The sequence below is a fragment of the Sinocyclocheilus grahami genome, unplaced genomic scaffold (genome assembly GCF_001515645.1).
Source record: "Sinocyclocheilus grahami isolate Dianchi unplaced genomic scaffold, SAMN03320097.WGS_v1.1 scaffold911.1, whole genome shotgun sequence".
NCBI lineage: Eukaryota > Metazoa > Chordata > Actinopteri > Cypriniformes > Cyprinidae > Sinocyclocheilus > Sinocyclocheilus grahami.
This window is the reverse complement of record NW_015506090.1, coordinates 165,396-189,443: the sequence shown is the minus strand read 5'-3', so window position 1 is coordinate 189,443 and position 24,048 is coordinate 165,396. Positions and strand designations below refer to the sequence as shown.

Below are 24,048 nucleotides of genomic sequence, written 5' to 3'. Positions count from 1 at the left end.
TTGATTTTTTTCATGTTTTAAATCATTTCAAATATCAGTATTCAACGTTTTATGTTTAATATATCAAAACATTATTTATGCATTTGTAATTGCAGGTTAAATGCATTCATGTCTTGCATTAAACAAAATACATGTGTGTAAATACATCTAAATGCCACTTCAGATGCAGCTTCTGTGTTGATTTAATTTGCTTGGTAACAGCCCAAATGTCTTATTATTCTAATTCCCTGATTAAATGTAAGAATTTGACTCAAAATATAATGGACACTTCTAGAAAAAATGGCTTTATAAAGGTAAAAATGCCCATAAAATGTAAAAATCTGTTTTAACTTATTGGAAAAGATTAATTTCTATCAGTATGAACTGACCACCACACAGAATATGAAGAATATTAAAAACATTAGGAGCCAGCTGTCTTCGGCAGTCCTTGAGATATCAGCACAATAACACACTCAGCAAAATATACTCTAATTATTGTCATCGATAAAATCCCAGAAAATATCAAGATATTATTTTGTGTCAAATATCGCACACCCTTACTTTGCAGTAAATTGAAAGCTTCAGTGTTACAACCAGTTCGTTATTTATAAACAAAAACACCAACACTGGTTTTTATTTGTTAGATTTATCATCAATATTGTTCATAAGAATTTAAGAATGCTGAAACTCAAAATATACATTTACATGGTCTGAATTTTAAAGTACCCCATTCATTTATAATGAATGTGTATACATATACAAAACCAGATGCCCAAATAAGGGCTAGTGCACCAAAATGTACACACTTCTTATATCTTTAACATTGTGTCAAACGAAATACAACTGATGGTTAGAGTGTGTTGTGCTGCATGCATCAAAGTGAAGCTCATACTTCACTCACATAATCAGCTTGTGAGCTGGTGTTTTCCACGAATAAGTTCACAGCAAATGCTGCAAAATCCATCTCTGCATGTTCTGTGAGTTTAACGTGCATTTAACATTTACAGAATAAAGGCATTTAAGTTGACAGGAGCAATAAAAAAAAAAATCCTAATAAAGTAGACTGCCTAACTTATAGTACAGAACGTATACACACTTGTGTACGATTACCGCGTTTATATTGCTTCACATGTCCTTGAGAAAAACAAGCACACTGACATGCTGTATGACTTCCTTAAACCAGTCTTGCTCAATGAAACTTAAAAGTAGCTTATGACTAGGGTTGGGTATGTAACCGGTATGTACTAGAACCGAATCCGAACGCAGATTTCGGTGCCATGCCTGAGCGATCGATTGAAATATTTGTCCTCTGGTTCTCCCAAATGGACCATCACTGGCACCGCACGTAAAAAAAGATTCCCGACTGAGAAAATGCACGTGAACTTAAGTCGGAAAGACACGAGAGAGTCCATGTTTTCACATTCCGACTTAAAAGCACAACTCGGGAAATGAGAGCATCGAGGAGCGCGTGAATGCAGTAATTACACTTGCTCTGATGGCAGCAGGTAGCCTTCCGTTAACTAAGCGAAACATGCTTAAATTAAAATGCCTAAAGCTAAACCTCCCTTGTATTCACATTTCTAAACCTGTTGTCCAACAAAAGAGAAAAATGCAACCTTTTTACTCCACAACACCAGTCAAATGCTTCCTTTTGTGATCTGATGAGGCTTCTTGTCACAGAATGAGGCAGAAAATATGTTCCATATACTACTTTAAAAAGAATACATTGATTAGCAATAAATTAGGGTGACCATGCGTCCTCTTTTCCCCAGACATGTCCTCTTTTTGGACCTACAAAAATGCGTCCGGCCGGGATTTCTTAATTGCCCAAAATGTCCGGGATTTGGTGGTTTTCTTAATCCCACTCCCCCTGAATCTCTGACCATTGCCGCCTGTTCCCGCAACATGTGTTTCACTCCCACGATTTTCGTGGCCACTCCTTTAAACACTCTAATATTGTATATAATTTTGGCGCATCAGAGAGCCGCTCTCAGGATGCGTGTATTTAAATCTTTTTGAATGAGCGTTTGTGCGGTTTACTTTCACTTTCGCCATCACACGCACTCCGTGTAAAGGGTGCACATCTTACAAGACCAGATATTTGTCAATGAGCTCAGGATCTGTGGAGCAGCAAATACTCCAGCATGGTCTTGTCAGTCACATCTCCTTATTCTCGACCTGTGATCAGGCAAAGCTGACTCCGGTAGCTCTTGTTGGATGCAGGGTTGCCAAGTCCGCGTTTTTTTTCCACAGAATTGGGCTTCTTTTAAACTGTTGCCATGGGTTGATTTTCCCCAAGTGGGTTAAAGGTTTGAAATACTGCATAAATTACATTTGACTGAAATGCTTGTACTGAAACATTTTGCATTCTACCTATGATAAAACTTTCATGGACTTCTACATTAAATGTTCCCTCCTGGTGGAATGACCTGCCCAGCTCAATCAAAGCAGTTTTCAAAGTCCTTAATATTTTAAAGAAACAGCTGAAAACATCTTTCATCTTCATTTGACCCTCTAACTCTAGCACTCTCTATTCTAATGCTACTTCTAATTTTATCTGCTTGTTTTTTTTTAATTAAAAAACTTGACCCTCTAACATTTGCACTCTCTATTCTATTTTTATTCTAATGGCCAATCCATAATTTTTGGGGGGAATTTATTTATTTATTTTATTTGTTTTTTAATAAGTATCAGTTCAGGCACCGGAACAGTTTTAAAAGTATCGATTTGGCACCGGTATCGAAAAAAAACCAAACGATACCCAACCCTATTTGTGACTCAATCTGCACCTGCCTGCAGTCGTGAATGCAGTGACGGACAGCTGTCTTTCCACAGGTGACTGGTCAATACCGATGGTTTAGCTAGGGATGGGTATTGTTAAGGTTTTAACGGTATTACTACAGTGTGTGTGTGTGTGTGTGTGTGTGTGTGTATGCATGAAACAAATTAAGAGCTGAATTAACATTGCATTATATTCTGAAATGTAAAATAAATATTTAATGAATTGAACATAAAACATCAATTTGTAAATATATACAGTATATATTATATTATAGTATATTTTAAGTGTTTGTGTACAAATCAGCAAATTTCATGTTACTGACACTATACATTTATATTTTGGTATATTTTACAGCATTAGTTGAGATTTTTTTCCTTGAGAAAATTTGCCATGTCCCGTACCTGATATATATACAAAATAATCGATATTGAATCAAAATGAAATCAAATCGCAAGCTTGTGAAGGATAATCAAATCGAATTGTGAAATTTGTCAAAACAGAACTATTAGTCCAAGTTATTGCAAATATTTTCTCATCCAAATAACTCTGATCCTACAATTTTATATAGCAATGTTAAAATGGATTACAAAATATATGCACTAACAACTTACCATAATAGCCTTTGGAGGATTACTGCCACTCACATCCACAAGGATGTCATCATATTTGTCAAAATTAATGCCTGTGGCATAATGGGAAAATATGGAACTCTCCTCTTCTGGAGGGGGAGGTGGCACATAGACAACCTTGTGTCCTACAAGAAACAGAAACACAGTGTTAGTTTATTTGGGATATAAAGCAAGTCAACTATAACACGTGCTCTGGCTAAAGCAATGACTTGCATTGAAGAAAAATATGACCCACCAGTATTTTCACTTGCTTCTTGATTTTCTTTGTCTGCTGTTGAGACTGGACAATCAGGGAAAGAGCAAGAAAACTAAGCAAATTAAAAATGCAGCTTATTATTTAGTTACTATAAAAGCAGTAAATTACCCTTGGAAAACACTTCCTCATTCTGGCCTCTGAAACCTACACAGTGTCATTGAAGAGAATTCAATTGAACCCATAACATAAAATCAGTCATGTACTACTTAAAACACGTGAATATGAAAATATCACCTCCTCTTCCAAAGCCTCTTTTTCCTGTCTCTTCATCACCACCACCTTAAAAGCAGGACACAAATATTAAAATGAAACATGATTCAGTTGTGATTAGGGTTGGGCGATATGACTAAAATCTTATTTCACGGTATGAGAAATTTTATTTCACGATAATATATATCTCAATATAGCTATTTTTATTTTATTTTTGTTATAAAATAAGCAGCAGCAAATTACAAACACAATAGAACAAATAAAAATGAAATTGAATAAAGTGTAGAAATAAAACACTGCATAGTCTTCACTGTATCAATCAAACATGAACGGATTCTTATTAAAGATCCAAAAGTGATTCAATGAGAGATTAACATTAATAATGACAGACAGCAGCAGGTAAATAAGGCTGCTGTCCCTTTAAGACCAACTGCAAGGATCCAATATACTGAAACATCCGGTTTTCATTCAACTGTTTTACATTTATTTAACACATAACCTACTGTGTTTACCGGAACACTCCACACAACGTGCATTACGATATAATTGTGTGCATATCTGACCATTCAAGCACAATAAAACACGAAAAAGATTTTTGCTAAACTGTTTTAGCATCGCATGCTGTCTGAGAGGGGCTTTTAGTGCACAGCTGTGTGTCAGTCAGCGCGAGCACCGCATCGAGTTCTTTCTCACTGCTTATTGCACTTAACTTTATTAAGCATCATGTACATCCCAAACACGCGATTGCATGTGGTCTGATTTAGTTTAATTTAAGTGTATTACCACATCAGCTTCACAGGATATTTCATGGCAAAGATGAGAGGTCTGAGAGGTGCTTCCAGTGCGCAGCTGTGTGTCAGTCAACACGAGTTCTTTCTCACTGGTTATTGCACTTAACTATCAAGTGTGTCCCACTCTTTATTTTCTCATTCATGCATGTTTCCTTATCACTCAAAGGTGTATAACGGTTAAGCATTACTGTGTTACACAGATATATTTGCATACCGCGGAATACACGATATAGCAAAATCTCTTAAGATAGACACTTTATTCTGTGGTAATGATATATATATACCGTCATACCACCCAGCCCTAGTTGTGATTGGTCAAAGGCAGCTGTGGTCAAACATGTACTGTATATAATCTAAATCAGTGTTTCCCAACCACTGTGCCGTGACAGGGTGTCAGGTGTGCAGTGGAAAACTATCAAATGACAAAAAAAAACAAATGCTAAAAATAAGAAAGTCATATCATCGCTGTCAGGCAGAATCCTCTCTCTATATTTCATTGTTATTTTTAAATCAGTGCTATTGGTCATCCATTATGCCTGATTTTACAAATATGTAACCAACAGGAATGCAAGCATCATCGTATAACTACGTGTATGACCTTACTGTGTTCATACCTTACTTAAGCTCAAGTTTCATCTTAAATGAGAGTACTTTTAATATAATTTCCAGTTTTAATATACCATTTGAAGCAATGCATGTTTGTGGAATTTTTTAGTTTTAGTGGTGTGCCGTGGGATTTTTTTTTACTTCTCAAAACTGTGCCGTGGTGAAAAAAAGGTTGGGAAACACTGTGCTAAACTGTATAAATCACAGTTGCCCCAAGCAATTAACTTCCTACACAGCTGTGCTAGATTCACGCATCAGGCCTTCCTGCCATCATCTCACATTATAACTACAATTCAAATTCATTTCTTCCAACAACCAACCATCACGGAAACCACCCCGGAAACCGCCGCGAACTCTTCCTCGGCCTTCACCTCCTTTCCAACCTGCAACAAACAGGCGGGGTCCATGAATCACTGAAACATCATGAGTCATAAGAGAATGTTTATTATTTGAAAGAAAAAGACATTACCCTCATCTGTGCCATTTTCATCAATTTCTGGAAGTTAAACAAAGGCAATTTACATAAAAAAAATAAATATATATAATTGTACATGTATACATAGCCAAGAATTAAAATTAATCACCTCCTCGTCTCCTAGTCTCTTCATTACCACCTTAAAAAAAAAGGACAAATATTAAAACAAAATAGTCTGTCGCCGATATATCGGTATCAGCGAATATGCCGCCGATATGAAAATTTTTTTTATTCATTTTTTTTTAAAAGAGCAATGCAGATTAAATGGTGTAATTACTTAGTTTGTCCAGCAGAGCGCTACTAGCGACCCAGATCAATGTAGTGTAGAGATGCCCGGATGACCTCAACCTTCACCCGAGTCCGCAGCTTCAAATTATCCGCCCACCACCCACCCGCACCTATATTTGATTGTCACATTACAATGATTCTAATTCTTAGTTTTGCATGATGATATGAATGGATGGCTCATTTTTAACAGCAGATTCAGTGACGTTAGAGACTAGAGCTGATCTGCGCATCACGGCACGTGTCTGCGGCGCATTAAAGCCTGTGTTACGGCCACCAGAGCTGATCGCTCATTCAGTCAGTGCTGGTGTTTATACCGGACGCAGAGCGGCCCAGAACTCATGCTTATCACATCGGTCACATCACATTGCGCGACAAAATACAATAGAATTCTATTGTTCTATTTTATAGTATCTTTCTGCAGTCCAATAGACGCCAGTGCGATGGTGGCTTGAGGCTGTTGAATGGTGATTTAACACTACATTGACACCTAGTTGGAGAGACTCAATGCTAAGTAAATAAACAACAATGTCCCCGTCTTTTACACTCTCAATGAACTTACACTCATTTGCTACAGTAGTCTTCCAAAGCATCAGAGGGATCTCATTGTTAAAAGGTATCAGTCAGGAGAAGGGTACAAAAGAATTTCCAAGGCATTAGATATACCATGGAACACAGTTAAGACAGTTATCATCAAGTGGAGAAACTATGGTTCAACAGTGATATTACCAAGCACTGGATGTCCCTCCAAAATTGATGAAAAGATGAGAAGAACTGGTCAGGGAGGTTTACAGCAACATTAAAGGAGCTGCAGGAATTTCTGGCAAGCACTGGCTGTGTAGTACATGTGACAACAATCTCCCATATTCTTCATATGTCTGGGCTATGGGGTAGGGTGGCAAGAAAAACTTATAAGCCTGGCTAAATTGAGCAAAAACACATTTTAAATTTCCCAAAAAGCATGTGGGAAAATGGGTTATGGTCTGATGAATCCAAGGTTGAACTTTTTGGTCATAATTCTAAAAGGTATGTTTGGCGAAAAAACAACACTGCACATCACCAAAGGAACACCATACCCACAGTGAAGCATGGTGGTGGTAGCATCATGCTTGGGTGCCGTTTTTCTTCAGCTGGAACTGGGGCCTTAGTCAAGGTGGAGGGAATTATGAACGGTTCCAAATACCAATCAATATTGGCACAAAGCCTTCAGGCTTCTGCTAGAAAGCTGAAGAGGAACTTCATCTTTCAGCACAACAACAACCCAAAGCATACATCCAAATCAACAAAAGAATGGCTTCATCAGAAGAAGATTGAAGTTTTGCTATAAGTAGTAAAAGGGAAGAGATGATTGGTTCATTTTCCACTTGAACTGAAGCATTACAGCTATGTTAAGCCAAATTAAAGAGCTCCTTAACGATGTTTACAAACTTGTAAGTTTTGTTCATGCATCAACTGAAAACAGCAGACTTCTTAGGATTTGAGAATCAATGCTGTAAATTCATAAAAGCGAGAATTCATTAAAATTGAGAGATTGAGATTTTCAACCTAGTCCTACATCCTTCGTCTTCAATGGTAGTTTTGAAGTACTCTAATGTGATGGTCAGTTCAAGGAAGTAATTTACCATGTATCTAGTGTTAATTTCGTCAACGAAGACGAAAAATATTCATTAACAAACATTTTTCTGTGACTAAGAGGAGACGTTGACGAGCTAAAACTAATTACTGATGATAAAAACTATGACAAAATTTATCTTCACGTCTTCGTTAACCAGATGAGACGGGACTGTTATTTGAGGACTACCGGACATTCAAAATACATCCTATAGGCATACGGTCTTGTCCTTCAAAATGTGCTCCCGTCATTGGATTGCAATCGGATGAGGGGCGTTTGCATATCTAGTCTCAGTATGGCAGCCGCAGTGGATGGATAGGCTACCAAAATGCGAACTAGCGATCTGAAACAATGGCCTCAGCACCCGAAGGGGTAGAGATAAGGTGACCAGACGTCCCGTTTTTCCCGGGAGTCACAATTCGTTGTCGATTAACTTAAAGTTAGGCGGAATCGCACTGATAGAAGATCTTCAGTTCTCATATACAGCGCGCAATCAGTTTTCAGCACTCAAATACACTCACACACATAGCAGTCCAAATGTCTATCGTGTAGTGTTTCTCACGTAAATACAGTCAGTTATGGATTAAGTGAACGTAAACAGGTGGGTGAAATCTGAACACGTCAGTATTACATGTATGCCTTCCGTCTTAAAGGGACAGATTCCTAATTAAGTACCTACCCACGTCATTAATGTTAACCAACTAAAGATGTTAAATAAATATGTTAAGTAAACCTACTGTATCTGAAAAATTAGTTTTATTTGTATCTCTTTTGTATTTGTCTTATTGACTTATTCTGCTTCTTTTTCAAAAATTATAAATTATATATATTATATATCAGGGCTCCAGACTAACATTTGAGAGCAGTGGCACCAGCCACTAAGTTGTACAGATGGTAGCGCCAGCCATATCAACTAAATATTTAGCTGAAGCACCTTTACAGCCTCAAGTCTTTTTTGTTTGATGCGACAAGCTTTGCTCATCAGCATTTGGCAATTATCTGCCATTTTTCACCTCACCTCTTCACCTCACAAGCTTTGTCAGGTTGGATGGGGGCACATTTTTAGGTTTCTCCATAAATATTTGATTGGGTTCAAGTTTAGGCTCTGTCTGGGCCACTCAAGGACATTCACAGAGTTGTCTAGAAGCCACTCTTGCTGTATGCATAGGTCCATTGTCCTGTTGGAATGTAAACCTTCTGCCCAGTCTGATGTTCTGAATGCTCTGGACTAGGTTTTTATTAAAGGGGTCATATGCGGTTTCAAGTTTTCCTTTCTCTTTGGAGTGTTACAAGCTGATTGTGCATAGATAAGACGGAATCGCACTGATAGAAGATCTTCAGTTCTCATATACAGCGCGCAATCAGTTTTCAGCACTCAAATACACTCACACACATAGCAGTCCAAATGTCTATCGTGTAGTGTTTCTCACGTAAATACAGTCAGTTATGGATTAAGTGAACGTAAACAGGTGGGTGAAATCTGAACACGTCAGTATTACATGTATGCCTTCCGTCTTAAAGGGACAGATTCCTAATTAAGTACCTACCCACGTCATTAATGTTAACCAACTAAAGATGTTAAATAAATATGTTAAGTAAACCTTCTGTATCTGAAAAATTAGTTTTATTTAAAAAAGCATCATATGACCCCTTTAAGGCCATCTCAATATTTTGGTGCATTGAGCTTTTCTTCTATTCTGACGAGTTCCTCAGTACCTGCCACTGAAAAACAGCCCCACAGCATGAGGCTGCTACCAGCACACTTTACTTTTGGGATGGTACTCTGCAGGTGATGAGCAGAGCTGGTTTTCCTTCAAACATGATGCTTGGAATTGAGGTTCATCAGACCAGAGATTTTATTTCTCACAGTCTAATTGTCCTTTAGTTGCTTTTTTGCAAATTCTAAGCGTTTTTTCATGTGTCTACACTGAAGAGAGGTTTGAGTCTTGCCACACCACCATAAAGCCCAAATCGATGGAGTGTTGCAGTGGTGTTTGTCCCTCTGTAGTTTTCTCCTATCTCCACATATGATCATGGAGCTCAACTTGAGTGACCACCAGGTTCTTGGTCACCCCACCAACCAAAGCCCTTCTCCATCAGTTGCTCAGTTTGGTCAGGAGGCCAGCTCTAGGAAGAGTCCTGGTTGTTTCAAACATCTTCCATTAAGGATAACAAGAGACTACATGCTTCTGTGACCCTTCAGTGAAGCAGAATGTTTTCCTGAACTCTTCTCCAGATGTGTGGCTTGACAAACCTGTTTCTGAGCTCTGCAGGCAGTTTCTTTTGACCTCAGGGCTTGGTTTTTGCTCTGATATGCATTATCAGCTGTTAGACCTTTTATTAAGAAGTGTGTGCCTTTCCAGATCAACAATGGAATAATTTAAGTTTTTTATTCCATTTGGTCACAGTCTGGAGCCCTGTATATGAACAACTATCATTTTTATAAGTTGCTCCCTTTTCACTACTGTTAAAGGGATAGTTCACCCAAAAATGAAAATGGTCAATTTATTCAAGCTTTTCCTTTTTGAATCCTTGATTCAAATTTCTCAAATAAGCTTCATTGATTTGGTCTAAGAGAGAAGAATTAATGACTATTTTTGTTTGAAGACTACATATAAAATAGCTACCAAAATAAATGTTGGTAACTGCAGTTTGACTAAAAGTTGACAAAAAAGCAATGACTTCTAAGTCGATAAACTATGAAAAACTCAAATGACTAAAATGTGACTAAGACTATTAAGCATTTTCGTCTCAAGATAAAGACTAAGACTAAATAAAAAAATGCCTGTCAAAATTAACACTGCATGTATCCTTCTCTAACAGCCTTGTAGGAAGGCTTCATGAAGGGGTTATGCTGTTCACTTTCATGTGGCGAACCATCCCACAGTTCCCTTCAAGGGCACAAAAATGCCAAAGATTAGGTCTCACACTCATGTCTTTTACAGTAAATTGATTTAATCGAGAAAAATGTAGTATCACAAATTACATAAGCATTATATTGGAGCCAGCTTGTTTTCTTCTTTGAGTATAATACAACCAAAATTGACAGAGCCTTAAAACCAGACTTCTGTTGAAGGGAATCAAAGATGAATGTAATATCACCTGATTTAAAGGCATTTCTGAAGCCTTCTCTTCCTCCTCGTGATCCTCCTCTGCCTCCTAAAAATACATCATGTGAGCAATGCCAGTCGAATACAACTTCCAGCATTGACTCTGCAAGCAGGCTGCACACAAACAACTTTGGATTCAGATTTACGAAGTTTAAATCTGTTATTTCCTGATTGTTCAGGCAACCCTCTGAAAAAAATCTATTTTAAAAATATGTAGTTTCGCACCTCCCTAATCAGGGTTGCTGTACAGTCAATGAGTTTCATTCACTAATAATTGCACAAATTATTCATATTTATAAGCACATTCGAACTTCTCACAAAAACTTTCAGTGTAATCCACAACATGGACAATGTTCTTAAAGGGTTAGTTCAACCAAAAATGAAAATTAGGCTGTTTTACTCTCCTCAGAGCCATCCTAGGTGTATATGACTTTCTTCTTTCAGACGAATCCAGTTGGAGTTATATTAAAAATTGTCTTTGATCTTTCAAGCTGTTTAATGACACTCAGCGGGTGTTGCATGCATCAGTCCAAAAGAAGTTAAATAAAAAGCGCCCATCCATAAAAAATGTCTCACACGGCTCCGGGGGTGAACAAAGTCCTCCTGTAGTGAATCGATGCGTTTTTGTAAGAAAAACATCCATATTCAAAATGTAATAATCACTATAATGTAGCTTGCGCCAACAGTTGTACACGGAAGCAGCGGAGGATGACGTACGAGGTCAGCTTTGCGCATACGCTGGTGAGTCTCGTGAAAACCAATGTTTGTTTACAGGATTAAAGGAAGCAAAGTTTCTTTACTTTAGCAAAGGAAAACCAGTCTCCTCTTGGCTTATATCGAAATCCTCTGACATTCTTCTTTACAAATCCTCGTTTTGTACTTCTAATTAGTGACCGTTGTTTTGTTTTGATCTCTCCCCTGCGCTTCCATGTGCGTCACTTCTGAGCGGCGCATGCGCAAAGCCGACCTCATACGTCATTCCCCTGGAACTGCTTCCGTTTACAACAGTGAGCGCAAGCTAGATTAAAGTGATTATTACGTTTTGGATATGGATATTTTTCTTACAAAAAACGCATCGATTCGCTACAAGAGGCCTTTGTTCACCTCCCGGAGCCGTGAGAGACGTTTTTTTTTAATGGATGGGTGCTTTTTATTTAACTTCTTTTGGAGTGATGCATGCAACACCCGCCGAGTGGCATTAAACAGCTTGAAAGATCAAAGACTATTTTTAATATAACGTCCGACTGGATTCGTCTGAAAGAAGAAAGTCATATACACCTAGGATGGCTCTGGAGTGAGTAAAACAGCCTAATTTTCATTTTTGGGTGAACTAACCCTTTAACCTCGTTTTAATGTTAGTGAATTGTCTTTCACCTTTCATGACTCTAGTCAAACATAAGCTCTCTACAGACACAATTTCACCAGATCCTTGAGCAACGCCAAGGGCGCCCAGTTAGGGATGTAACGATTCAAATCGGTTGAGATGCCACACAAAATGCGATACAATTGGAGTAGGAGTTTATATGAATGCATCTCTGAGGGGAACTGACTGTCTTTAGAAAAATTATCTTTTCATCTTGCCTCTGAACAACGCATATTAAAGTAGTGTTCATAAGCGCAGCTCTGCTTTGTTAACAGTGGTAACCCAGGAAACACTCTTATCGTTGCTGCTCATAAGCGCCACCTGCTGTCAGAGAGTGAATCTTCATTCATACAGTTTTCACACACATTTTGCGAACACATGCTTAGTGAAAGGGACCCAATGTCCCTAGCTAATTGTGCTAAATATCACTTGGATAGAAAAGGTCCACATCTACAAACAAGTTCAATTTCACAATGTCTGATTGTTTGACTCCAAAGCAGGGCTGTGATTCTCAACCCTAGTCCTGGTTAGCCAAACCCCCGTACACCTCCCACCAAAAAACTGCACATTTTGTCTCTCTGATCAAACACACCTGATGTAATGGATAAGCTTATTGGCAGACACTCCAAGACCTGAAACCGGTGTCTCGGACAAAGGAGATATTCAAAATGCGTGTTGGGGCTCCAGGAACAGGGTTGAGAAACACTGCTCTTGATGTCTTGATGAAACATCGTCTGTGTGAAGGCTCTTGATGCAGTTACTCATTACTTAAAAGTTCTCCTACTCACCTCTGCCCCTGAATCCATCACCAGCAGTCTTCCATGAACTGCCGTCAACATCTACAAACACAAGGACACACTTTAGATATGTTTTAATCTGCGCCCTTACATTAGCTTTCAGGCATCATAGTCCCAAATCATTAGGGTTGGGGTACCGAAACCCCATGTAACCGGTATGTACTAGAATCAAATCAGAACGCAGATTTCGGTGCCTCATTTTGGTGCCACTTAAATGCCTGAGCGATCGATTGAAATATTTGTCCTGGTTCTCTGAAATGTACGCAAGATGCATGGGCGTCGCTAGGCCATTTTTAGCGGGGCTATAGCGATTAGCTCCATAAACTGGACACAAATTCATTATGGCCTCAGTCAGTCCTCTTTAAATTTCATATGAAAATGGTGGCAGACTTTTCGTCTCCTCCCCGTCTTTCAGCGTGCTCTTCAATTCCACAGACCGCAGCGCGAGCGGACTCAAACAGAGGACACAAGGTGTGTGTTTATCGATAGATTGTTATAATATCTGTATCTGTGCAGTTCTTTGTCATAAATACAGTTTACAAAAGGTCACGAGGGAGCAATCGGTTTCTCATCTATTGTAAAGTTTTCACTGCGTTCACCGCTCATCACACCACAGCTGTTTCCTCCAGCAGGAAATCTAGCCCTTAACACATATGAACACATACTTTATAAAACAATCATATTGCCATTTTCATTTGAAAATGTAATATTTAATATAAAACATATTACAGTGCATGTGGCATACCATACAGTCATTCACAGAACTGATTAAAGACAGTGACAGACAGCACTCAGTCAATTCACTCATTTGAACTAAAAATCAGAGTGATTGACAGAGATACAGTAGAAACATTATGTGTGGATCGTGAAATGCATTTATTAGCCTTAGAGTAAGTGAAGCACAACTCGGGAAATGAGAGCATCCAAGGAGCATGTGAATGCTATGTATACTTATTTTTTATATTTTTAATGTTCTTTAATGTTATCCATCGTTTTTTTATGTGGCTCTTTTTAAAAAAAGTATCGGTTCAGGCACCGGTACCGTTTTAAAAGTATCGATTTGGCACCGGCATCGTAAAAAACCCCAATCGATATACACCCTTACAAATCATAATAGAATCTGACATGTTATTTTAAATTTGTTAATGTGAATTGCTTCTAATATACCTCTCCAGACCAAAAAAAGGTTCAATGGTACCACTGACATCCATAATTAGGATATGTACATAATTAGGTCCCAAAAGATTAAATAATTTCAAAATTGCTTGATTTAGAAGAGCTTCGGTTCAATGAGCTGTATTTAGTTTAAATTAGATCCAATTTGATACCTTCATTCTAACGATTCTAATCATAATTGCACCTACAGTGCATTCAGATACCGGGAGACGGGCCGTTACACGAGGACAGCTGGACAGGACTGAAGCAGCGCAACAACAGTACCAGTATCTACACACTACTGATTTACATTATGAGTTGCTGTGATAAAAATCAGGCAAGTTGGATCAGCCTGTAATTTACATTTTTTTCCATATATGATCTTGATTTTGCGCAGCTTGTCAGTGAACAAAGGCTCGGTGTAGTAAATGCTGCTCCATATGAAAGCACGCACGTGATGCAGATTTACCGCTGATTACAGAACCGGCTTTACTGACAAGATGCGCATTAAATATGGCATGCAATTTATCGTGCAGCCCAACTGGAAAAGCGTAAAGCATTCAAGTGTTTGTCATGTTCCGACCCTAAAGAGTAGATTTAAACCAAAATTAATGGTCTGGTTCCTACAACATTTACTTGGGAGCAAAAATATGCCTTTCAAAAATTAGAAATTTATTGTGATAATTATCACTATTGACTGATATGAATTTTTATCATGATAATTTTTTGGCCTTATCGTTCAGCTCTATATACAAGTAATGATTTTTAACATTAATATTTCATTTATCAAGATCAAATGTGTGATTTAAGTGTTCCCTTAATTTTTTTTTTAAACAAAATTTCTGCCTTTTGAATGAAAATGGTTTTTACTTCTCGTATTCTTTTGATTCTCCAGATGCTGCTGCCTTTTGCTTGACTAGCATACTGTATGTGCATAATTGAACAAAGCTTTTCATGTAGTTTACGGTCCCAAATTGTACCAGCATACTTTGAGGTCAAAGTACATACTTTCTACCCAAATGCCGCACAGGCTGGCAGGTCTGATTCATGATTACACATTTTAATATTAGGCTCAATTTATCACAATTACAGAAATCTGTGCAATTAGTTAATTTGTTTAAATCAACTGACAGCCCTAGTAGATTTTGAAAGTACATTTGTAGCAATTTTAGTTGTGTTCTGGAGTCCTGCAACAAAAATCCCTTCAAGTTTCCAAAACAAATTCACAGAAACAGCATTAAAGAAAAATGATACGAACCTTCATTGTTTGCCTTCCCATTTCCTGTACTTCCTACAAATGAAAAGCATCTTGTGAACTGCTACATTGCAACTCAAACACAATGTACACAGTATAATGTATACTGAATGATTAACCACATTCTGTACAGACCCTTCTGTAATTTACAGAAGGAACTGCATTTTATGTAACTGGATTTACTTTAGGTAGTGGATTTTAGGAATCGGCATGCATTATGACTGAATGAATAAAGCAGGCTGTCTAAAAGCAACAGTTTAATGAGCATAAAACAAAGTTGCAAACACACAACAAATGCTATAGTGCTATAGCAGGGGTCCCCAACCCTGCTCCTGGACAGCTACAGTCCTGCAGATTTCAGCTCCGACCCCAATCAACCACACATTAACTAGCTGATCAAGATAATTACAGGCAGGTGTGTTGGAACTGAAGTCTGCAGGACAGTAGCTCTCCAGGAGCAGGGTTTCTGATCCCTGTGCTCTAGGCATTGCGGTCAATTAAATATGCATTTGCTTTTGTCTGGAAAATGAGTTACAAATGACTGCATGTACAAAATGGGAGAGTGAACCTGAATAGAAGCTCTTAAATCCTCCACTTGCACCACTGGAGCTCAGACCTGCAAGTAAAACAGTGCATTTGACATTTAAGTGTACATTTAAAGGGGAAGTGAATCAGTCAGTCAAGCTTACATTATTTAGTGGTGTTTATGTACACGTGGGTACCAGATGCTCCAAACATATAGACATGATTGCTTATTTTGTAGGAGGAATGGATCACAGAGTTTCCACACATTCAGAAAGTTTTTATTTTTCATTTGGATTTTGCGGTGTTTAGTCATTCTGAATGGATCGGTCTCTATATGCAGTCAGGTCAAAGAGGCAGGGTTAGTGCTCTTTCGGCATCTCCCTGTGGTCTTGTTTGATATGGCAGGTTTACTTGTGCTTTTTTGTTTAAGTTGCTGTATAAAATGAAATTCCTGTGGATATTTCTATTTCACAAAATACTGAGCTGCTAAACTTTAAAAGACACACATGCAAACAGACAGCCAATAATTTTATACTGAAATGCTCAAATACTTGTTTTGATGATTAGTTTTCACTCGCGTTAGTAGTTAGAGTGAAAATTTAGTGAGTAATTCTGACTCACTAAACTGCAAGTTATCGTTCCTTTCAGTGATGCCCGTTCGAAATCAAGCAATTTGTGTACTGAAGGCATGTGAAACTGGAATGTAATTTGTAATTTCCATCTGGTTGTATGGAACTAAACAACTTAAAAAAAGAACAGTGCAATAAGTGCAAAGTATTTGTATGTATGCATGCATGTATGTATGTATGTATATGTATGTGTGTTTTTAAACCTACCAAAACCTGAATTGCAGAATACAACAGGGCCCTGTAAAAAGACTAACAAATTAACAAGTTGACAACATTAACCATTCATCCCTAAATATATCCTATTTGGTTTGAGTCACATACAGTCAGGTAGCCTGTACAATTAAATACGTACAGTTCAAACTGTAAAGCAGTGTTTTTCAACCCTGGTTCTGGAGTGGATCCAGTCCACATTTTGGATGTCTTTCTTATCTGACATCCATTTCAGGTTCTGAAGTCTGTACTAAGAAGTCAATCAGGTTTGATTTCGATCACAGAATGCTTGCAAAATGTGATTGTTGTACCTTCAACACTGCACATTTGGCAAAAACGATACAATGAAACTATACCTTGAATGCAGTGAAAGTCGCTTTGTAGTCATTCTTGAGAAGTGGGACAAAACAAGGTGCAAAATTGAAAAAATAAAACCTACATTTATGTATCTTATATGTACTAAGCTACTGAGCTATGCTTTGATACAACCTCCCAACTTTTCGCTTTAACAAAATGTGCTTTTTTTTTTTTACCTTGGACTGTGTAATATAATTTCAGCTTTATTTTTAACAGCATTCAAGATGTTTTTAACATTTCAAAACACTTTCTCTGTTGATGCTAGATGCTAATGGAACCTGCTTCAGGAGAATACAATGATCTAAATATTTCCAATAATTTCGAGTGGGGGTTCAATCTTCAACTGGCTGGCAGGAGTAAAAGTATCGATTTGGCACCGGCATCGTAAAAAACCCCAATCGATATACACCCTTACAAATCATAATAGAATCTGACATGTTATTTTAAATTTGTTAATGTGAATTGCTTCTAATATACCTCTCCAGACCAAAAAAAGGTTCAATGGTACCACTGACATCCATAATTAGGATATGTACATAATTAGGTCCCAAAAGATTAAATAATTTCAAAATTGCTTGATTTAGAAGAGCTTCGGTTCAATGAGCTGTATTTAGTTTAAATTAGATCCAATTTGATACCTTCATTCTAACGATTCTAATCATAATTGCACCTACAGTGCATTCAGATACCGGGAGACGGGCCGTTACACGAGGACAGCTGGACAGGACTGAAGCAGCGCAACAACAGTACCAGTATCTACACACTACTGATTTACATTATGAGTTGCTGTGATAAAAATCAGGCAAGTTGGATCAGCCTGTAATTTACATTTTTTTCCATATATGATCTTGATTTTGCGCAGCTTGTCAGTGAACAAAGGCTCGGTGTAGTAAATGCTGCTCCATATGAAAGCACGCACGTGATGCAGATTTACCGCTGATTACAGAACCGGCTTTACTGACAAGATGCGCATTAAATATGGCATGCAATTTATCGTGCAGCCCAACTGGAAAAGCGTAAAGCATTCAAGTGTTTGTCATGTTCCGACCCTAAAGAGTAGATTTAAACCAAAATTAATGGTCTGGTTCCTACAACATTTACTTGGGAGCAAAAATATGCCTTTCAAAAATTAGAAATTTATTGTGATAATTATCACTATTGACTGATATGAATTTTTATCATGATAATTTTTTGGCCTTATCGTTCAGCTCTATATACAAGTAATGATTTTTAACATTAATATTTCATTTATCAAGATCAAATGTGTGATTTAAGTGTTCCCTTAATTTTTTTTTTAAACAAAATTTCTGCCTTTTGAATGAAAATGGTTTTTACTTCTCGTATTCTTTTGATTCTCCAGATGCTGCTGCCTTTTGCTTGACTAGCATACTGTATGTGCATAATTGAACAAAGCTTTTCATGTAGTTTACGGTCCCAAATTGTACCAGCATACTTTGAGGTCAAAGTACATACTTTCTACCCAAATGCCGCACAGGCTGGCAGGTCTGATTCATGATTACACATTTTAATATTAGGCTCAATTTATCACAATTACAGAAATCTGTGCAATTAGTTAATTTGTTTAAATCAACTGACAGCCCTAGTAGATTTTGAAAGTACATTTGTAGCAATTTTAGTTGTGTTCTGGAGTCCTGCAACAAAAATCCCTTCAAGTTTCCAAAACAAATTCACAGAAACAGCATTAAAGAAAAATGATACGAACCTTCATTGTTTGCCTTCCCATTTCCTGTACTTCCTACAAATGAAAAGCATCTTGTGAACTGCTACATTGCAACTCAAACACAATGTACACAGTATAATGTATACTGAATGATTAACCACATTCTGTACAGACCCTTCTGTAATTTACAGAAGGAACTGCATTTTATGTAACTGGATTTACTTTAGGTAGTGGATTTTAGGAATCGGCATGCATTATGACTGAATGAATAAAGCAGGCTGTCTAAAAGCAACAGTTTAATGAGCATAAAACAAAGTTGCAAACACACAACAAATGCTATAGTGCTATAGCAGGGGTCCCCAACCCTGCTCCTGGACAGCTACAGTCCTGCAGATTTCAGCTCCGACCCCAATCAACCACACATTAACTAGCTGATCAAGATAATTACAGGCAGGTGTGTTGGAACTGAAGTCTGCAGGACAGTAGCTCTCCAGGAGCAGGGTTTCTGATCCCTGTGCTCTAGGCATTGCGGTCAATTAAATATGCATTTGCTTTTGTCTGGAAAATGAGTTACAAATGACTGCATGTACAAAATGGGAGAGTGAACCTGAATAGAAGCTCTTAAATCCTCCACTTGCACCACTGGAGCTCAGACCTGCAAGTAAAACAGTGCATTTGACATTTAAGTGTACATTTAAAGGGGAAGTGAATCAGTCAGTCAAGCTTACATTATTTAGTGGTGTTTATGTACACGTGGGTACCAGATGCTCCAAACATATAGACATGATTGCTTATTTTGTAGGAGGAATGGATCACAGAGTTTCCACACATTCAGAAAGTTTTTATTTTTCATTTGGATTTTGCGGTGTTTAGTCATTCTGAATGGATCGGTCTCTATATGCAGTCAGGTCAAAGAGGCAGGGTTAGTGCTCTTTCGGCATCTCCCTGTGGTCTTGTTTGATATGGCAGGTTTACTTGTGCTTTTTTGTTTAAGTTGCTGTATAAAATGAAATTCCTGTGGATATTTCTATTTCACAAAATACTGAGCTGCTAAACTTTAAAAGACACACATGCAAACAGACAGCCAATAATTTTATACTGAAATGCTCAAATACTTGTTTTGATGATTAGTTTTCACTCGCGTTAGTAGTTAGAGTGAAAATTTAGTGAGTAATTCTGACTCACTAAACTGCAAGTTATCGTTCATTTCAGTGATGCCCGTTCGAAATCAAGCAATTTGTGTACTGAAGGCATGTGAAACTGGAATGTAATTTGAAATTTCCATCTGGTTGTATGGAACTAAACAACTTAAAAAAAGAACAGTGCAATAAGTGCAAAGTATTTGTATGTATGCATGCATGTATGTATGTATGTATATGTATGTGTGTTTTTAAACCTACCAAAACCTGAATTGCAGAATACAACAGGGCCCTGTAAAAAGACTAACAAATTAACAAGTTGACAACATTAACCATTCATCCCTAAATATATCCTATTTGGTTTGAGTCACATACAGTCAGGTAGCCTGTACAATTAAATACGTACAGTTCAAACTGTAAAGCAGTGTTTTTCAACCCTGGTTGATCCAGTCATCCAGTCCACATTTTGGATGTCTTTCTTATCTGACATCCATTTCAGGTTCTGAAGTCTGTACTAAGAAGGTTTGATTTCATTTCAGGTTCTGAAGTCTGTACTAAGAAGTCAATCAGGTTTGATTTCGATCACAGAATGCTTGCAAAATGTGATTGTTGTACCTTCAACACTGCACATTTGGCAAAAACGATACAATGAAACTATACCTTGAATGCAGTGAAAGTCGCTTTGTAGTCATTCTTGAGAAGTGGGACAAAACAAGGTGCAAAATTGAAAAAATAAAACCTACATTTATGTATCTTATATGTACTAAGCTACTGAGCTATGCTTTGATACAACCTCCCAACTTTTCGCTTTAACAAAATGTGCTTTTTTTTTTTACCTTGGACTGTGTAATATAATTTCAGCTTTATTTTTAACAGCATTCAAGATGTTTTTAACATTTCAAAACACTTTCTCTGTTGATGCTAGATGCTAATGGAACCTGCTTCAGGAGAATACAATGATCTAAATATTTCCAATAATTTCGAGTGGGGGTTCAATCTTCAACTGGCTGGCAGGAGCCGCCACTGACAGGTCATCTGGCTGGCAGCTTCAGGCAGCCGCTGTAGATCTGCGAGTAGAATTCCTACCCTATCACTCTCCCTGCAAGGAAATACACTATTTTTATTATGAATATATTTTTATGACTCTTATGACTTTTTTGGATGATTGACCTTTTAGGTTTTTTCCCCAACTAAAGCAGTCAAATGAACGTGATCACGGCTGGTTGCTTACTGACACTTTGTTGGACGCTCAACCAGCCAGCCTCTGCTGCCTCTCATTCCAAGGAAATCATTCTGATTTTATTTTTGTTATTTCTACATCGTTTTTGTAAACAACTTTGAGTCAATTAATATATTATTTGCGTTCATGTCCTCCTATAACAGTTTCCTCCAGTCAGACTTTTTAAGCTATGAGTATGCCTATGCGTTCCCCACCACTCCTGCTGCAAGGAAATGCATAATTTTATTATTGTGAATATGTTCTTTTGAATGTATTTTTTATATAATATAGGTTTGCTTCGCTGGCCGCTCATCCAGCCAGTCACTGTTAAACTTAAAGATTAACGCGTTCTACCCCTCCCGTTACAAGAAAATAAATTATTTTATTATTATGTATAGGCTATATTCATATGAATCTATCATTTTATATGATATACGTTTTAGGGAGGTTTATCACGATTAAAGTGGTCAAATAACTGTTATCCCGATTGGTGGGTTACTGACACTTTAGTCCAGCCAGCCGCTATGAAGCTGCCAGTATAACACGTCCTCTACCACTCTCTCTGCAAGGAAATATATTATTTTATGATTATGAATTCATTCTTATGGGTCTGTTCTTTTACATGATCGACATTTTAGGGAGGTTTATCACAAATAAAGTGTTCAAATGGCCGTGATCCAGACTGGCAGGTTATTGCCGTTTGCACTGGCTGCTCAATCGGCCAGCCGCAAGAGTGCTCCAAGTCGTGATCACTTTCATTTGACTGCTTTAATTGGGATAAACCCACCTAAAACGTCAATCATACAAAAGAATAGAGTCATAAGAATATATTCATAATAATAAAATAATGTATTTCTTTGCAGCAAGAGTGATAGGGAACGCTTTATAGTTGCCGTTTAACCGGCTGGCTGGATTGAGCCGCGAGTGGAAGCGACAATCAGCTGGCAGTTGGGATCACGGCCATTTGGGCACTTTATTTGTAATAAGCCTCTATAAAATGTCGACAAATTAAAAGACTAGACCCATAAGAATATATTAATAATCATAAAATAATATATTTCCTTGTAGAGAGAGTGGTAGAGAACGCATTAAACTCGGAGCGCTCTTGCGGCTGTCTGACTGATCCGCCAGTGGAAGCGACAATAACCTAACCAGTTGGGATCACGGTCAGTTAAACACTTTAATCACGCTAAAATCCTCTAAAACATCAATCATGTAAAAGTAAAGAACTGAACAGGTTCACAATAAGAAATTGCACAAAACACAAAATCTGCCGAAAACGTGACCTGCCACTGGCAGCTGCCACCAACCACTGACAGGTCACTCCTGCCAGCCAGTTGAAGATTGAACCCCTACTGATAATTTCCTCAGAAACTGGAAGATGGTGTTGACATGATGGCCGTGACACAGGAAATATTAACATTAGGATTTAAAATACTCTCAAACTAAAACCTAGCAGAGCCTGTCTGACACTGCTGTACTCTGCAGAGGTGAACTGTGGCGAGGGGGTCCTTTAGAGCGACAGCTGCCCCTCATATTCCCTGATTTTATTACATTTTATTGAATGTCTGACGGTGTTGACAAAGTGGGGACACAACTTTAAAATCTTATGAAACATGCATGTGTCATTAAAAAAGCAACCTTGCTTTGATAGGAGATATTATTAAGTGTTGCTTTTGATAAAAAGCTCTTTTTCCATCAAAAAAAAGAACATTATCCATTTTATTGCATATGAATGCTTGAACCCTTCTCTGTGGACACACTGTTTTAGATGCAAGTTAGTGAGAGGACATTAAGAAACACAGATTTTGTATAATAATGAGAAAATTAAACTGAAGGTGTTACTGGAGTTAAATACATTCTATTATTAATCCCTCATGACATTTAAAATTGGAAATATTAGTATTTTTAAAGCTAATAGCAGTTACCCTTGCTGGACCGGTTTTGTTTGGATAAAAGCGTCTGCCAAATGCAACACGCAGAAACTTCTGGCAAGCTCACTGAAATTAGCTGACTTCTCACATCCAATATACATGCAGAAATAAAACCTAATGAATACGACTAATGATCCCAGCACTATAGACCGAAGCGCGATAACAACACCTGTCCGTCTGCAGTGACCCCTGTGCTCGGCCTCACCTGGTCTTCCTCCCGGTCATCCAGAAGACCCCACACTGCTGAAAGCGAACATGTCCTGCACCAAACTAGCTCGAGCAGCGGTTAGCATTGAGGAATCAGTTCAATCGGCCATTAGCTTCTGCGCGAGGTTAAACCGCTTTCATCGACAGCCTCGAGTAAAACACCGTGATATCTAGAGAAAGCAGCAGACACCGTCCTTTCTGATACAGTACAGTTACACAGGTTCATTTAAAAGCCAAGCCATTAACACCAAAGACGACTAACGTTAATTAGACCGATAAATTCACAATGATCGCCTCACTATTTGACGCTAACGAGTCAACTTCCTCTTCAATCGTGTCTTTAACTCGCATTACTAAAGACCGAGGAATAAATCATACTAATGTAGCTTAAAAAGATAAAGCAGCATACGTCTAGCAGAGGAGCTGATGGCGGGAGACGCGCGAGGAAAACCGGGCAGAAATGACGCTGCGTGTGGCGGGAAAATCGGTGTGACGTGCGATTCGCGCTTTTGAACCGATTCTTTTGAACGAACCAGACAAACGATTCACAAACCCGTTTGAATCTTTTTCTGAAGTTATTGGTCGTGAGTCATCATGACTCGTTCGGTCACGTCTGAATCAAAACGAGTGAACGAGTGAACCGATCTCAAGAAAATAACTATAGTTTTTTTACCGGGAAGACTCCCGGTGCTCCAGATGGCCAGTCCGCCGCTGTTGTCACCTGCACAGATGTTTCATTAATGACTAAAGTAACAGTCCTTAATTAAAGGAATAGCTCACCTCACCCCAAAATTGAAAATTTGCTGAAAATTGCATTAACCTTTTATTTATGACTCTTTCGG

General features: G+C 38.0%; 1 protein-coding gene across 1 annotated transcript in view; it reads right to left on the bottom strand.

Moving 5' to 3' along the window:
- The window catches only part of LOC107564116 (probable ATP-dependent RNA helicase DDX4), a 31,702-nt gene extending 8,145 nt beyond the window's left edge, over positions 1-23,557 (bottom strand). Inside the window, exons 1-14 of the mRNA XM_016249111.1 lie at positions 23,506-23,557; positions 23,205-23,239; positions 20,108-20,138; positions 19,315-19,362; positions 15,309-15,341; positions 12,887-12,937; positions 10,728-10,784; positions 5,838-5,867; positions 5,723-5,749; positions 5,574-5,636; positions 3,881-3,925; positions 3,755-3,790; positions 3,626-3,670; positions 3,373-3,515 (exon numbers count right to left, since the gene is read on the bottom strand). Coding sequence (XP_016104597.1) covers positions 3,373-3,515; positions 3,626-3,670; positions 3,755-3,790; positions 3,881-3,925; positions 5,574-5,636; positions 5,723-5,749; positions 5,838-5,867; positions 10,728-10,784; positions 12,887-12,937; positions 15,309-15,341; positions 19,315-19,362; positions 20,108-20,138; positions 23,205-23,239; positions 23,506-23,557 — 696 coding nt within the window. The remainder of the gene's footprint in view (positions 1-3,372; positions 3,516-3,625; positions 3,671-3,754; positions 3,791-3,880; positions 3,926-5,573; positions 5,637-5,722; positions 5,750-5,837; positions 5,868-10,727; positions 10,785-12,886; positions 12,938-15,308; positions 15,342-19,314; positions 19,363-20,107; positions 20,139-23,204; positions 23,240-23,505) is intronic.
- Between the last annotated feature and the right edge of the window lie 491 nt (positions 23,558-24,048).